The following is an 18,486-nucleotide window of genomic DNA, read 5'->3' on the forward strand; positions in this document are numbered from 1 at the left end:
AAATGAAGCCTACTGGACACTACTTTGCTCCCCTTGCTCTTCCCGCAGCGATCATAGCATGGGCTACTCCAAGCAGTCACTGATACCTACCTATCATACACACTTGGTCGAATGATGCGATGCGCGGCATGGACGTCATACACAACGAAATCGAATCTACAAGATAAGAACAAGAAAAGAGGGTTCGTCCCATGCTGAAAGAGCTTAGCGATTATGTAATTCTAGTTAGAAAGATGGCTGTTCATATCTATGCACGACAGCCTGCAAAGAAATATAAATAAAAAATAGGGATAGTTGTGTGAGCAAGCTACCAGCTGCATAAGTCGACCACTAGCTACAAGGACCTTCAAGACCACTAGTAGAGAGTAAATTTACATTGCTTTCAAGAAAAAATTGGACAAAAAGCTTAGAGGACTGTATGTGAATAGCCTAAGAAATATTATACATAAAATGGAAAACAGACAGGGATCATCGCAACGTCTGCGAAATTGACCCACGCAGCGTCTTCAGTGGGAAAAGTTCGCAATAGATGGGTAGTGTGCAGACTACATGAATTAATATCAATAAAAGTGCCTTTTAGCTACTTCGGCTTGGAGCACATGGCGAAGAATTAACCACAGCAGGTCGAAACTGTTACGAAAATGAAGAGAAAATCATTCGCCGAAAGGCGGGGCTTACACTGCAAGCATCGCAACTGTAAGTATAGTAAAGATATCACGAGATGCCCAGGCTAAAAGACAGCTTTACCTATATTGTGCAAATGGAAGTCCTTCCGATAAGCTTAATCTGCTACAAAGCTGCTCAGGATTAATTGTCACCGCTTGCAAAAATATAACTCCCTCCACTACGGTGTTTGGGAAATAGACGCAAAAGGAAAAGCTGCAGCTATCCGGCGAGTAATGAAGCAACATGTATGAGACTTTGTAAGCTTCACGATCGATGGCAGCACATTAATTTAGAAACATATTAGACAGGCTATCTAGAGACGCAAAGCATCACAAACGGGACATTACTGCAGACCTTCTCCCACCTGAACATCATGAGACCACATGCTGTAACCAAATTTCATGACAATCGGTTCAGCCGTTTCCGAATAAATCGGGTGTGACAGACAGATGGACAGACGGACAGACAGGAGTTTTCAGCTAAATTCCTAAAATATGGCAATATGCTATTATTAACTTTATTTGAGCAGGTATTGAAATGAACGGTGTTTTGGTATGTTTTATCAGATTTTGTATTGATGCACCATTGTGATTTTCAGATTTTTCGGTTGGGTATGTTCTTGGAGCGAGACCTGTTGCACTTTTCTCACTCCCTTATGTTTCACCCAACATCAGTTTCGAAAATTACTAATCAAATCCTTTCATTTGATACCCCACCTGACCATATTCTGTAAAAAAAAACTTTTGCACACCCCTTTCGCATGTATGAGGAGCACCCCCTTAAACTCAGCATAAAATGTCGTCACTTCCTATATATAAAGTGATTCACAGACCACATGTTCCCATTCAATTTTCTGATAATCGCCTCAGCCTTTTCCGGATAAATTGAATGTAACAGACGAACAGACACCTATTTTTTACTCTAATTTGCTGAACGAAATAGTAACGAATCGTTTCCCATAAAATATGAATATGACGAACTTTCCCACTGTTGAGATAGACACTACGAAAGTACCCTTGTTAAGTAAGGAAGAGATACTAGAAGCTCCAGAAAAAATAGTTAGAAATGAAGCGGCTTGGATAGTATCCCCAATAAAGCTCGTAAGACAGTAATCAAAATAACGCCAAACATGGTTGCCGAGGCATTTACCAGATATCCTAAAGAAGGAGCATTTGCTACACAATGGAAGAAGAAGAAACTGATAATAATCCCCAAACCAAACAAACCTTTTGGGTGAACCTTCGTCCTACAGGCCGATATGCCTTCAAAATAATACTGGCAAACCATTCGAACGAATAATCTACAACTTCCAATTGTCGAAAAGGAAGGCGGTCTCTCTGAGAATCGGCTCAGTTTTCAAAAGAGGGGATCTACGACGGATGAAGTTAGCCTGGTGGCTAACACAGCTAGGGCCGCACTTGACGAGGATATATGTTAAGCATGGTCATACTCGATGCGAAGACGTGATGCGAGATGGAGTGGAGTACTTGAGTCCCTAATCCATTTAGATGGGCCAAAGTACCTGGTGCATATCGTTGCCGACTTCCTAATCAATCCTCACGAGGGTACCTCTTGTGGATTATTCCGTTATATATAATAACGGATTGGTTTCGCGGGCGACATTAGTGTGACGGTTGTTGCACGCTTTTTCCAAAAAGTCGCGCTTTATGCGAATGAATCAGTCTATGACATTAAGTCCTGATTAGAGAATTTTGCCTATTGCTCACAGAATAGACGGAAGTGATATTCGGAGAAGGTGCACGTTTCTGAAGATCAAAGTAGGAACACAAAACATTCCTGCGCTCAAATGCTTAGGCGTGATGATTGACCAGAGAGTAAACTTCAAATCACATGCGGAGTGTGCAGCAACTAAGGCATATAATACCGGAGCACTGATTGCGAGAATCTTACCAAATATAAGTGGACCAATACCGAGCCCTCGAGGAGCCCCAGTGTGGACAGATGCAGTGAAAAATACACAAATAAGAGAATGATTGGAGTTGCGTATAGCATAAGTGCACTCCGATCATGTTGAATAATATCCTATGAAGCAGCCTGCACGATAGCAGGACAGATCCCGATTGATGTTCTTGCGAGAGAAAGACATAGAGAGACTTTACGATCGAGCGTATCTCACCGAACAATCTACTGCCCGTCGGCGACAGTTCGCGCGAATTGAGTCAGAAAAAGCTACTGGACCCACAGAATCATATAGGCTCTTCGGATTGGATCCAGCGACCCCACGTCAAAGTAGGTTTCGAGCTAACTCAGTTTTTGTGCGGGCACGGAGGTTATCGAGCATATCTTTATCGATTTGATCGAGTATTGCAGAGGACGCAGAACAGATTTTATTTTATGGCCCGAAATTGACAGCTAAGAGGGTTACATGAGAAGTTACAACCAAGGAGCAGCAAGCATTATATGTTAAAGGTCAAAGGCGATATGGACTGAAGTCAAAAGGTGATACAGCCATCAATAAGAGGCTTAGGCAGCATGAAAACAGCCGACATTGTAGGTTTGCTAAGGGTTGAGAGGGGTGGCTTAAATAAAATAAAACAAATGGAATCAATTTAAACTGAGTTCACAGAGCCCTTGAGGTCAGCACTTGATTCACCACCTGTTAACATAGCAGTCAACCACTTTTCACTTGCCTAAAAAATCGAGTATTGAGAGCGTACATTCTCCAACCTCCAGAAAAGAATAGTAGATACGCTATTTTCAACGGGGCATCCTTTTTGAACTCTCGGCTCCCTGAATCAAAACAATCTAAAGAAAGAATAAAAGAAAGAAAATGGCTTAAAAGTAACTTTGCAGCTAAATCGAAGTTATCTCTAGCTGAAGTGATAATTATTTTGTAGCCTCATTCGTCACGAATTTGGTACTCTTCCGCGCACATGTGGCCTCTAAAAAATAGCATCATATATCTAACAACTTTTGACATTAATAAGCAAAAAGTTATTTTTACTTTCATCAACGACCTTATACCCTTTTCCATTGTTTCAAACTCAAGTGACTCTTTCTGAAATTATAGGAATCATCCAATCTAATCATGCCTAAGATACCGGTGAAAATATCTTTAAGATCGTGCCGAACGATTAAGTCAAAATCTAAACGAAACTACAATAACAAAATAATAAATTCGAGTGTCCGGCGAAATGAAGATTGGCCGAAACCATGACATGATTGCAGACATGGCCGAGAGGTTTCGAGTCATGCAAGTTGACCGGGTACTTGTCGGTGATGGAAAGCGCAAAATGAATTTTTAAGTGAATGGCCGGCCGCTATTCATAGTGGAACTCGTGTGCACTAAGTGACTTACTTTCGCTCGATTTAAGCAGAAAATTTCGCTTTTGTAGTACTTGAGCAGATACAAGATATGTAAACATTCAAACTAATTTATTCTCTTTGCGGGGAATATGACATGATTGCAATTTGTCTGAGAAAATTAGAAATTATGCGGTCTGCGGTTGGTGACAGTTTGTTGCTTTTTCGAAAAAAAGTTATGTTAGGTTGTGGTCAGTGCACTAATTAGAAGGTCAGTTCTAGACTAGGGAAAGTTCGTTGGCACTAAAGATAAGTTTTTGAATGTTATACTCCTTCAGAGTCACTTCATATTATGAACAATTTCAACTAAAAAAAAATTTGTGGACACTTTCCACTTCCTACAGCAACAAAACACGTAAATTCATATTTTACAAGAATTTCAAAACTGAAAGTTCAGAAAATTTTCTAAAAGAAGTACTTGGATTTCTAAAGACATTTGGGACACACTATCAACTACTGTCCTCTTAAAGACTACCTACGATCTGAATATTCCAATTATTGGAAGTTTCTTTAGTAAATCTGCGCCCAATGTGGGGTTCTGAGAGTTTGAAATGACTCCTACTGCTAATTTTTCAAACCATCAAGGAGTCAAATTTCAATCTGACGTAACACTACAATACCACCGGTTCAAATCCCGGCTATTGTCACGGACGATTGTGATAGCCTGAGGATCCAGCCTTTTTTAAAAACAAAACTTGACTTCTCTTCACAGAGGATCAAAGAGAAGAAGAAGCCCAGGAAACGAAGCTCCTTATTTATCTTCGAAACGCCATATTTGAATGTGACAGCTTGAAAGTCAGTAAAAATAAACGTAGAAACCACCACCGATTTCTTCAACTATCATCATGGAGACGGATCCTGCTATAGTTCCTTAAATTTATGAAAAACCATGCACCTATCCCTGATGAACAGAGTTAAAAGGCTCCGGTTCCAATTCTGATATCAGAGTAAAAATTAGATATAAGCAAGAAAACGTTGAAGATAACTCGCGGCAACAAATTCCTCCTCAATTCGCACATATGGCAACAGGCAAATAGACATGAGTTTAACACTGCACAGAGCGTTTTATTGGTACTTCATTATCGCGGGTATCAGCATTGGGCGCAAATTTCCTGTGCCAGTATAGATTGCTAGTGGATCTACACAACAGGTCCCTCATTGACCCTATAGCTTCCCTTAGGTCATCAGGAGGAATCTTATCCTGCACGACCAATACTCTTTCCATCGTTTCTGAAACCTTTTTTGACCCACGTATTGATGTATTTCTTCCAAAATACCACAACATCACTACTGAGTCCCTTTTAGCAAATTAAGCGTGATGTGCGGCACCACATCAGCACTACTGGCTCCCATATTTTTAATAAGGTGTGTCCATTACCACCCCAAAAGCTCGTAGTTGCGCAGAAAGAGTTCGAAAAACTTAAGCAGGATATTTTCATACCTTCATGCAATTGTTGGTCGCTGAACCCAATGGCAAACGAAGACCTTGTAGTGATTACAGACTCGTAAATGATCAGACGATTCCAGATCGATACTTATCCATGATTTCGCACGTTAGCTTCGGAAGAAATTCCGAAAACGGCAATCATGGCACATCTTTCGGAGTCTTTGAATTCACTAGGAAGACTGTACAATGCAGTGCAGGCCTTTCAGAAATTCATTCATTCTACACTGCGAGAACTCAGAACTCAACTCCTCTGATTTCAAGCATTTGGACCATTCAAAGGCATTTTTCAACAGCTCCTTGACGCCGGTCTAGTAACCAATATTGAGAAATGCGAATTCTTATAATCGCAGCTGAAATTTCTGGGACCTCTGATTACCCCTGAAAGAATTAAAACCGTGCCCAAAGTCGAAGCGATTTCAATTTCGTTTGGGCCACCTGATTGCGTGGTCACCAGAGGCATTTGAGGTCAGGAAGCAACAGCTAGTGGAGGCTATACTTCTGGTATTCTTTCAGCAAGATGCACCCCTAGCCATATTCGTAAATGTTTCAGACATGATCTTAGGTGCTGCCCTTCAACAGAATATCAACCAAACCTTTCGTTAGAAGCTAAACCCCCCGAAACTGCTGCGTACCATGCAATTAAATACTACTGGTAATCCCAAGAAGACAAGCTGGTCACAGAATTCATGGACCAAAAGCCACTTTCCTTTGAAACAGAAGGTCGACAAAGCATCCCCTCACCAACTTCGGCGCATAAGCTTCATCGGGCAGTTTAGTTCCGATGTTAAACACGTGTCTAGAAATGATACCAGAGCTACTGGCGTTTTGTCAGTTGTTGGAGAGACCTCCGTTGATTTTCTGACAATCACGGTGGGAAAGAAGGACGACACAGTTTTTCAATGTCTCAAGCCAAATACACATTTAAGGAGTTTCCTATCTTCAGCTCAAAGTCCAGTATATACTGCAAAACCTCAGAGAAGGGACCAAGGTTCCATCAAGCATTCGGACAACAAATCGGTTAGTCATCACAAAATATTTCTGGCCCTTCATGAATAAAGCCATTAATTCATGAACCACACAGTGGAAGTGTAAGGAAAACGGTAAGTGTGTTCCCTCGCTCCATCAAGCATTTCCACACAATCTATCTAGATTTAATTGGCCCTTTTCGAGAGTCACACGGTTTCAGGTATTGCCTAACAATCGTCGATAAGTTCACGCGGTGGCCTGAAGTAATACCCGTGAAAAACATATCGGCACAATCTTGTGGTGACGCCCCCTGTTGAGAGTAAATTCCATGCTTTGGCATGCCCGCGGTTATAATCACTGGGCAGGAGTTGCACCCCCCCTTTTCTTGGAGTTGGCTAAACTCCTCGGTTTTAAACGCCACCGGACAACCACGTACCAACCGCAGTCCAATGAGGTGCTTGAAAGATAGCGAAGAACGCGGAAGATCGCTATAATGGCATCTTGATCGCAACTCCTGCCATTCATTCTACTTGGCCTCCGCATAGCAAATCGTGAAGAATTTGCGAGAAGTCCTGTCAAGTGGGGAGAATATGAGACTTCCCAGCGACCCTGTATTCGACATTAAATCGGGACTAACAAGGTACCACAGCGCGGTAACGACGCACATCAATGTGAACAAAGAAGAAAATTCTGTTAATAGGAACGACAGTATTCATGCTGTATAAGTTTGAGGTCTCTTCTGTTTACCGGAAGAAATCACGTGAAACATTTACCGAGAATGAAGAGGACTCGAAAAAGGATGTACACTAATGATAATTGGAGAATAGTAAAAGGGCTGCTCTCGGAAGCCTCGGAAGGTTTTGGCATTGTGGAAGTCCTGAGTTTACCATCCACCTGATGGCGAACCAAACCAATTGTGAAGAAACCTCCCCCCTTCCCTGTTTTTAACTAGTAAACAATTTTTAAAAAAAAACCGGTTCAGGTTCCTGTTTAAAAACAAAAAAAGAATTGTTCAGTTTCACCCGGCTTAGCCTGGAACTTGCTCGACAGTGTTGCATCTCTTTATAGTTCACACCCACCTTCTGCTTGTGAATCTCTATGAGGAAGCGAATAATACCTACTAACAACTTCGATCACGCTGCTCCCAGGGAAATTGTGAAGCCGTATTTGATGCCATGAGCAAAACCGCGAGTCTAAAGTAAAATGTGGTATGGGAGATTTTAAACCACTAAAATCACCCCATGAGGATAATATCTATCCAACACTATGGCAAAGAGACCAAATATCTTCTAGGCTCCATCGTGACCGTGGTGGGGACTAGTATGGCCATGGAACACACATGGAGCTTACAGGAGGGTAAAATAAGTCCTGACACCGAAAACGGGGAAAAAGGATCCTGTCAATCCATCTGCTAGTCATCCTTCATATTGGTAACAATCAAGAATGTTTGGAACAGCTATATCAGAGCTGACGTTCTAAGGTGAAACCATTTGCAGAATATTCTAATTCACAAGAGATTCTAGGACACATTGGCCTTCTGAGTGGATAAACTGATAAAAAACGGTCAGAAGCAGAACCAATGGGTAGAACTTTTATTGCCACGAATACAAACCATAGTTGTCCACAGGACAATGTGCGGTGGGCTGGGATGCACCGTGAAATTACTATGCCGGATATATACTGCAACAGTAAGGCCAGTGATCACCAAACTAAACAGAATCGCATCATTATATTTCCGGGTAAAACATACGTTAGATAGGTGTACCTACATTAACCTACAAAGAAATTATAGGAGACAGAATATTCCAATCCTAAATGGCAGCCTGGAACTCTAGACTGAATAGGAATGCCTTAATAAATTAAATTGAATAAAGGCTGGTGCTAAGAAAGCGGATGAGCTGGCAAAAAAAGGAGCAGAAAGACCGTGCAACGGACCAGAATCTTCCTGTGGAATCGGGAAGATGTACATGGCCATGACAGTAAGGAAAGAAAAGGAGCGGTCGATGTACGGGAGAAACTTACTGGAAACATAACAAGCAAGTATTTTCGTGGGGAAATATGAATTAGAACGTTAGACCTCACCAAGAAGAATCATAGTGGGTACGGTCACGGGTCACTCCAGGCTAAACTATCACCTTTAGAAACCAAGGATATCTACAGACACCCCATGCGTATTCTAGGACAATGTCTTTTATTTACGAAAAATAAGATAATGTGCTTGGGAGAATACTTAACAACTCCTGATATACAAACTGTTCAATACACTTGGTATTCCTCCCACTCATCATTCCAAAGGGCAGAGTTCCATGGTCTGTATGACTGGGAGCCTTAGTTATACTTTATCTTCAGTCTGACACTGTCTGCCATTGAACGACCCCACATCCTGATAATGAAAAGTAAAACCTAACAAAATGGTATCAGATTCCCGGGATTTGTGGGTAAGACATAGCATCTCCACAAAAACTCCATGGGCTCCGTGTGTTCCGTGTCGAGGGCGTCAAGCCCAGAAGCTTTATCGCGCCTGAGCTCATTGGTGGGTAAGATGATTCAACTTTTGTTTCGAGGAGATGTCCATATCATCCTGTCATCATATCATCATCCTAAAGAGGTGGAATTTTGCAGGATGTTATACCATTGAGAACCGTGGCACCTGGTCCTTCGATGCGGAGCCAGAGCCGGATTTTGATAGCACACCTTGATAAAATGAAACCTTTGCGAGTGAACTTAATAGACACTAGTGTGACATTTTTTATTACTTCTCAAAATGGGAAATTTATACCCTCAAAATGCTAACATCACTGCTAAAAAAGCACACCCCGCTTAATATATAATTTTAAGAAATTCGAATTAGAAGGAGGTCGCAACCTGAAGGGAATGACGTAAGAAGAAGTGAATCAACTATGTCAGCGAGTAATTGAAGCATGCGGAATGCCATAATGGAGGTTCCAACTCAGTAGAAAACTAAACTACCAGGAAATCTCGCTGCTGAGATCATCGTGTCTGGGAGCAAGGAATCTTTGCCAAACGGCGAAGCCTAAATATCGGCAGCCGGAGAAAGTATGACGCGATCTGCGAAGTAGCCCTAGCCTAGTGTGGGTAAGTAAACGGAACTGCTACAAGCAACTGTACTTTGAGGCAAATATGCTTACAATATTGTAATGAACAAGATTCGCAGCCAAAAATCATCCCAAGTGACGTGCCTACGATCCGTGGTCAGCATAATTGCAATTCTTTTCCCACAACAGTAAGAAAGTGGACCTCAACCAACGTTTCAACAGGACGTCTTTTCAATCCCCGGGATAACCGAGGAAGAATTATGGAAGATCTGTAGACGAATTTTGAATAACAAGGCTCCAGGATTCCAATTAAACGCTGAAGTTTGCTGCTAAAATCAGCCCCAAGTGGTTCATAAGCACATTTGGATCGTAAATGGTGGAAGGAATGTTTTACGTCCAGTGGGAGAGGCAGAGGTTGGTTCTGCTACTGAAGCCCCAAAAACTATTTAGGAAGACGTTGGAGAAGCTACTTCCGTTCATCTATCGGGTGGTCTATTAGAGCGGGCGTATGGATTTCAGAGAGCATATTCTACATTCGATGCAATAGCAACGGGCCGAGAGGCATCGACCGCTGGCAAGGGCTGCGCGGTGGTGACATTGGATGCCAGGAACGCCTTTAACTCGCCAACTGGGGCTGAATTGAAGGTACTCTAGCTAAACTGGGTACCCTGGTCACTTAGCTCGGATAATCAAGATTTACTTCTCGGAGAAACTTCTTTGGTTCTATCTCGTACCAAGCAAGGTTCTCCTGGCCGAAAGAATATGTTCTGACAGCAGGTGCTCCCCAAGGCTTCGTATTGGAGCCCATGCTGTGGAATATAATATATAACGGATTGGATTGCAGACAACCTGGAAACGATAGTAGTTATGGAACACCCCGAGTATGTGGAACTGTGAAAAGTGAAATTATACTACCAAAGCATGGACTTGGCGGACGATAAGATGGGGGCGGTCCTTATTACCAACCGCAGGAAAAACAATACGGTCGAAATCGGGGTTGGCGATCACGAGGTCATTCCAAAATTGATCATTAGATACCTGGGAGTAATGATCGATGCCAAGTTGAGCTTCAAGTAATACCTAGACTGCACGCGGGAAAAGGCAGCAAGGACTCATACGTCTTTACCAAAAATGATACTTAATATTAGAGGGCAAAAATCTAATCGCCCGCTGTTTATCGCAGTGGTGGTGAGATCCATCGTGCCATACGCAGCACCTGTCTCAGCGGGGGCACTGAACAACACGGTGGACCAGAAAAGAATGAGTTCGGCATACCGACCAATCGCACTATAGAACAGTATGGAGTGAAGCAGTGTGTGTCATTGCGGTAATGATTCCCTTGGATCTACTAGCGAATGAAGCACATTGTCTCTATCAGAAAAGGAGGGAGAGCGAATTCGTTGGTAGTGGATGAGAATCTCACATACTGCTGCAACCTGACGCAGCAGCGTCTTTTTAAGATTTCCATCTCTAACCACAAAAAACAACTGCTAACCTAGGCATGCCAATATAAAAGTGATTGAAAATATCCACACAAATTTGAAAGCTTCCATTGTTACACCTTGAACTGCTGCTGGATTTCAGTTTTGTTCGTCAGTTATTGAAGCCGGCAGGGGTCCGGGCACTCAGTCGTCAGCGACCGATAAGACCCTATCAGCGCAATCGGGATGAAGTGACAAGTTACAATCGCTGCGTGAGAGGACACCTTAAATCCAAAATCTATCTCGCGATCATTAGCTCTGTCGTCCTTTATGGTTCCGATTGCAGGGTAACCAATTAACGACAATTAACGCCACCATGCAATTATGGAGGCGACGATGATGTACCAGATTAGAAGCATAAATTGTTATGATCAAGTCTGAAATAAAGATAATGGTATTCACAACCGATATGGCACTAAACCAATGTTCAAACAGTTGCTTGCAACCACAACAAATGGCGAACCCGGCCCAAACGAATTCATCCGACTACCAAAACGGTCAATAGCTAAAGGAGAAGAAAGAGGATTGTATGATTGTGTTTATTTTTAGTTAGTTGAGAGTTAATTTCAACGAGAAAAAGTGAAATAACCCTCAGGAAGGGGATGAATAATGTGAGGTTAGGAAATGCATCCACGGATCTACGCTGTCCACTTAAAAACTAGTAAAACCATAGGTACAACACAAGATGAAACCAAACTACAGATATATAAATTGAATGATCAATTTTTCAACTTACCTTTATTGAGAGCTGTGACATATCAACTGGTGTGACCCGTTTGAGCGCTGACAATCTTTGCAAACGCTCACGGGCCTGCTGTTCAACGGCAATAACGAATGCATCTTGAACAGCATTTGTTAGCTCACCAGCTGTAAAAAATGAAAGAATCAGTTAGAAAATTCAATTCAATCTGTAAATTTAATAATGAATTCATGAATCGATAAAATGAAAGAATCCTGTTTATCAAAACTAGCAATTCTAATAGGACAATTTTCAAGCTATGAAGGCACTAGCTGCCCTAGTCAAAGCCTATTGCCATTTGCATCAGCAACACCGCACCAAAAACCATTTGCCCTAACACCCTGTAATAAATTATCTATTAGGACCAATAAGCGAATATAATGAGCTATTAAATCCTTCTTTTCTGCAAAGCCATGGTACGGAGACCGATAAAATTAACCCCATCCTAAAGCGATACCTTCCCACATATATAACATCCGTGGATGAAATCGTCAATTTCTTTTTTGTGAAAGTGGCTGCTTTGCTCAAAACGGGGATCAGTTTTTTCCCAATCGATGTGGTCCATCATAAAGTTGATACTGGCCAAGAACTCCCTCAATCACTCTGGTCAGCTTAGTCCTGATTCAGGTGGTATAGCTCATTATAATTGATTAAATTGGAATTAAAATGCGGCACGACTGCAGGCGAAATATCTCTTTAAAAATTTGTACGGTATGACTCAAGCCACCCGTTCCGCATCTCAATTTATCTTGCACAACATCATAAATTCCTAACAGCTTCAGATATTTGCTTCAACATTTAATAATGTAATCGCTCCATAGTAAAACTCACATTTTTATCCTCATAAATTGTCACTAATTATTTTCTCTCTACACATTTTCATATGCCAAGCATAGTATCTTCCACGAGGCTTTCATTATCTCTTCATACTCTAATAATTTTCAGTATGTATGCAATAAATTTTCGTGATTCCTGAACGATATCAACCGATATTCGACAACTAACGCACGCTTGTCTGGTGCTGGTCCGTACTATTAATTAATGCCTAGAAGAACACGAATTCTACTCCAGAGTGCATTTCGTTACTCATTATTTATGATGGAGGAGTTATTTATAAACCAGTAACGTACCATTATTTGTAACGGATTAGAATTTGAATCAGTCATGCGATTAGCAGATAAAAGTTAGATGTATGGAGTTGTATTGCAAATATGGGACATGGCTCATGAGAAACGTTGCAAATATGTGCATGTCATTTATCATATTGTTCACGGTTTCTGCAGGCAATGGTGGAGTCAAGAAAAGCTGATCAAATTTGAGAGAAATTTATGTAAAAAGATGTATTGAGTGATGCTGTTCCTCTCAATAATGAACTTATTCAGTCTTGAAGAATACATCAGTAACCCATTCCCTTGAAGATAACTTTTGCCTACATAGATTCTCTCAGATAACTGCTCTCCACATGAAGACCCTTGGCAGATTAACGACACTTTAAAGGAATCTTAAAGCTTCTCTTTATCACTGAAGAGATCTTGCTGTTAGTTCATCTGCATTAATTTTGTATCTTTATCGAGATCATGGTATTCTGAAACAGCAAGAGAAGTCGGTGCGATCTCTCCACTTTCTATCAATAAAATGAACACCCAAAGTTTTTCATTATATAGAACTGTTTGCTTACTTACATTTGATCCGATCATTTCCCATTCTTTCAGGCCAAACCCGGTTTGACCATCACAACTGTCTATCCAACCAAATGGAATGAGGCATGATTACGCTGGGATTTTAATGTCAGAATAGTAATAATTGATGCGCATGCATGAAAATATGTATTTATGTGAGCATTAAAACCGTTCAATCGATCGACTTCTCTATGGAGTGGAGACATTATTATAAATACACAACACATAAGAAAACGAGGAGGCGTATCCAACTGTTTTTAGCACCAGAATGGTATCTTCCCCAACTAGATCTTTTATGTCATCTGCTAACTGAAAAGCGTTACTCATTTTTTCATCTTCATTGTCTAAAATATGAGATAATATCCTTTTTTTTTGTTTAAAGGTTGATGGAAGCCTAAGTCTACTTCGACTCAGTGACAGAGCGGACTAATTGGAGAGAAACTGTCCCCCACTTTATGATTCACTAGTCACTACGTTAATGAAGCGTTACATATCAACCCTCTCCATCGTACACGGTTACCCGAAATTCGCTTCAGCCTCCCCCAGGACTTTACGAGATGTCCGTACTTCTCCTTTACTGTTCTGCGCCAAGTACTATGGAACCGACCGACTCGTCCGCCATCTTGGAAGAGTGCATTCCACTGCGTGGCTTAAGCAAGGCAACGAAAGCGGATCTAGCGGTGTTAATACGTCGCGCAACATCCAGTTCGGTTCGCTTCATAAATATATAAATTGATCAATGCCTTCGTTGCTGTGGCCATTCATGTAAATGGAGAGAGTACGACGACTCGTCAGACTCGGAATCTTGGTTTTGTTGGTGTTTGCGTTCTGTCCAACTCTACTTGTTTCTCTTCCGAATCCAGAGCCATTTGGCCAAGGTCCATGATGCCGTAAAAGAGCAAACAGATAACATGTTTTAGGAAATGTCATGTGCATTGAACTCCTCCACGTCCTCCGCATCAGACAACATGAAAAACATCACCCATTACAAGAGTAATGCTCCTTAACGTAAACTGGAAGCTTGCAGTCAGAAGTCTATCAGAACCCTGCTCCCAGATCAGGAGAGCGGTATACGTAAAAAGGAACCTGACACCGGATTGGCATCTACTACTACTTGGCTTTAAAAAGTACAATAGCACATTGCCGCAAGAGGGAGATATTACTCTCCAAAGTGCCACTATCTTATTACGCTTAGGCGAAGCTTGTATCGCTTGAATTCTCGATCGAGTTGGAGAAAGCGAGCATTCACAGGACCCTCGCTAGGAGTGTGGACACATTCCAGAAACTAATCATAATCCATTTTCAAAAGCCAAAGGTCGCAGCGGTAGAACACACTTTAAGACTGTTATCTGTTTGGTCTTCGAATTTAAGATTATATACTCCATTGAGAAAACTTCTTATTAAACGTTCAGTAATGGCATCTCAACACTTAAGAAACGGCAGGTCTTCAGCAATAACTTAAAGATTCGTAGTGAGATTATGCCCGCTACGCGTTGGAGTCATACAAAGTGCCACAAGGCAGCAGCTACTGATTTTGTATAGACGCTCACTAGCGGTAATAGCGTGTAAAGATGATACCATCTCTCAGGACTTACTTCAATAAAAACTTCACCATTTGACTTCCAATACAAGAAATTGGAGCCAAAAAGTGATTGCCGATGGCTTATACCTTCAACCTTCAGCCCCTTGAAATCGAACTTAGAATATCCGCAACGAAATCCAAATACCCTTAGGAAATCATACAAATCCAAACTATAGCTACATTCGAATGGATCGACCGAAGATGTACCAAACTATCTTAGCGGCCAACCAGATACCCAAATGGTTCTATCTACACACTCATGTGATACCCTAGGCCAATACAGCATTGTCTGTCAAATATACCTGCAGACGATAAAGGTTTACTTGGGAGGGTTGCTAAAATTTGCTCTCTGACAACCAGGCAACCTTAAAAGGTACAGCATCATCTCAAACAGATTAAATTATTATTAGGAGTTCTAGCAAAATTTGAAGATTTTGACAGCTGAAAACGAAAACCGAGAGAAAGGAGAATGCTAGGCTGCCCAATATTTTCGGCTGCGTTGTGGCGTCATCTGTCCAATGCACGGTTAAGCCCCGAAGTGATTCATCAGAACCTTGCATATAAGCTTGAACTGATCATTCAAACATGTCTGGTTTATCGGTATACACCGCAGATAATGCTTGATTATTCTGACATTCTCTTAGCTAACAAGGTAGCACCGATGGATCACAGCATATTTCGATTTTTTTTAACTATGACTTTAAATGATAAATGATGAAATCCGCGTACGGTTGGCAGCCAAGAGAGTCTATTTCAGCTTACAAAAACTGTTCCGCTCGAAACGTTTCACCATAGGGTCAAAGCTTTTACTGTACAAGACAATGATCTTGCCAGTCCTCATGTATTTCTCGGAAACTTGGGTTCTTAGCAAAAAAAACTGCAAACTCTTGGCCGCGTTCGAGAGAAGAATCCTCCGAAGGATCTTTGGCCCCCTGCATGAGGATGGACGATTCCGTAGACCACATAACGACGAAATCTATGACGATGCCATGACCGTCCGGTTGTGGATAAAATCCAGCTCAATAGGTTGTGGTGGGCGGGTCACTTAGTCCGTATGGATGAGGATGATTCAGCCCGGAAAGTCTATAAGGGCAATATCTACGGTAGAAAAAGAAGACGAGGCAAACTTTGCCTGAGATGGAGCGATGGCGTAGGTCAGGACGCCAGACATCTTTAAGGGATATCGAATTGGTGGACTTCGGCGCAAAACCAGGATGTCTGGAATTCCTTATTAAGGCAGGCCTAGACCGGATACCGGTTGTTGCGCCATTGATGATGATGATTACTTTAAAATGAATGAATGTCGGGATGACAAATAGGGAATTAAAAGGAGTGTAATGGAAGTGTAGAAGGAAGTTAAATAAGAGAAAAAGAAATATGTTAGATAGGCGTACAAGGAAATGAATCTCTTATCCGCTCGCCATAGGACAAAGAGAACTGAACTACGGATACTGAGAAGCCACGTGCAGTACAAGAGGTTTCCCAATCACACAACGGTAGGCTTTCCTATATAAAAACAGAGTTAAAATTGGAGCCATACACGACTTTCATTAAAATTATGAGCGAGTTTTATTGACCAACAAGCGCAATGATGGTTGCCATTTGCCACTTGGTGAGGTACAACGCGACAACCACACCTATTCGTCATTGCTGACGGTTACCTGAAATGTGCTTCCACCTAATGTGGACCTATCCATTGCCATTTCCGCCTGCCCACCTGTAACCTATGGATCACAGGCTTGCGCTCATCAAGTTCTTCGCTAACCCAGATGATAAGTCGCAGACAGAGATGATGAAGACTTGGAGCTTTCGAGTGACGGTGGGGGTCACCTTCCATGTATTAATCCTATAGAATAACATAGAAAGAACACTAGCACAGAATAGTCTCAACTTGATCTTAGTGTTGAGACAATTGCATTTCCGGTTTTTAGACAGGCCGGCGAAAGGGGCAACATTCAGTTCGGTGGCACTTCGCGTCGACATGAACCAGGCTTTCTAGATATACAAATTGATCGACGCCTTCAATACTCTCTCTGCCTATTAAGGCAGATAATGAAAGTACGAAGTCCCGTCAGACTGCGAACATTGGATTTGTTGGTGTTTATCTTCAGTATAAGTTTACTTGCCTCTCTTTCCGAATCCAGAGCCATTTGGCCAAGATCCAGGACACGGTGGGAGAGCAAGCACAAGTCATTAGCGTAGTCGAGGTGTTTCAGGAAAAATGATATAATCAATTGACTTCCTCGACGTCCTACCGACAAGACAGCAATGAAAACGTCACCGATAACAAGAAAAAGTAATATTGGTAGCAAGATGTAACCCTGGCGAACTTCACTTTTATACTTAGGATCCTCCGAGATTTTACCCTGATGCAGCAGGTGAGATTTTGCCATCATATGTCGCCCTGATAATAGCTATTAGTTTTTCCTGCAGCGAAGAAAAAATCAGATACACTCCTTGTTCACAATGTCGAAAGCTTTCTCGAAATCAATAAAAAGCAGATGAAGCGAAGATCTAAACTCCGCCTATTGTTCCATCATGATCCGAAGAGTGTTCATTTCGTCAATGCAAGAAGATCCGGAGCGGAAACCAGCCTGCACTCTATCTCTCAAATTTTCGAGATGTTCTAAGATGCGTTCTAGAATTATGTTAGCTATTATCTTTGCGATGGCAGGGAGCACACAGATGCCCCTCCCATTTTTTCGGTTAAAACGGGTGCCTCCTTGGAACTTTTAACGACCATCCCCTCTTCCAATCTATGGGAAAGGTCTCGGATTCCCAAGATTTCCATACGAGTAGAAGTAACAGATGTGCAGTAATTGCAGGTGCAGCGACAAATGAGTTTGCGGGGAGACCGTCAAGCACAGCGATTTTGCTCCATTTGAGTGAATTGAGGGCCTAAACAATTTCTCTTTTGCTTAAAGGATTGGTTCGTCTCCGCATGTTATGGTGGCTAGTCATTCCATCAACAACAGGAGGAAGTTCACCGGTTGTAATATGGTTAAGAACCACGGTAGACCATGGAAAGATTTGCAGTCACTTACAAAATCTGTGTGATGCGGTGTACATTTCTGAAAAAATGGTATTCTGCGGCATCTTCCGCCTCCATCACCAGCGCAATATAAAAATCCCTTTTTCACAGAGCACACTACGCTGAAGTTCTGGGATTTCGCACGATATTGGCATTTGAGCGCTTCGCGCCCACTATTACTCGAAGCGGTCAATCTAGCTGTTAATTCCTTCTATTCATCGAACCGCTAACATAATTCCACAGTTAACCAGATCTTATGTCACTCCTGCGGAACGTGGCCGACAGCGTAGATAGCGCCCGATAAAAGGGCATTTTTGATGGCAGTCCAATACTAATCGATATTCTCAGACGGACTATTCAGGGTATCTGCCATTCGTTCAGCAAAATAGCTATCCCTTTGTCCAGCGACAGCTAGATCATACAAGCGGTCGATGCTGAACTTGGGTGGTCCCAGTTCTCAATCATGTGGGAAGTGAGGAACAGAACACGCAAACGACCATCAGATAGTGATTCCA

General features: G+C 41.9%; 1 protein-coding gene across 2 annotated transcripts in view; it reads right to left on the reverse strand.

Moving 5' to 3' along the window:
* The window catches only part of LOC119653564, a 277,399-nt gene that overhangs the window by 161,926 nt on the left and 96,987 nt on the right, over window positions 1-18,486 (reverse strand). For both annotated transcript variants that reach the window (XM_038058277.1, XM_038058278.1), the window contains exon 4: window positions 11,677-11,807. In XM_038058277.1, the coding sequence (XP_037914205.1) occupies window positions 11,677-11,807 (131 nt within the window). The remainder of the gene's footprint in view (window positions 1-11,676; window positions 11,808-18,486) is intronic.

This window comes from Hermetia illucens, chromosome 4 (genome assembly GCF_905115235.1).
Source record: "Hermetia illucens chromosome 4, iHerIll2.2.curated.20191125, whole genome shotgun sequence".
Lineage (NCBI taxonomy): Eukaryota > Metazoa > Arthropoda > Insecta > Diptera > Stratiomyidae > Hermetia > Hermetia illucens.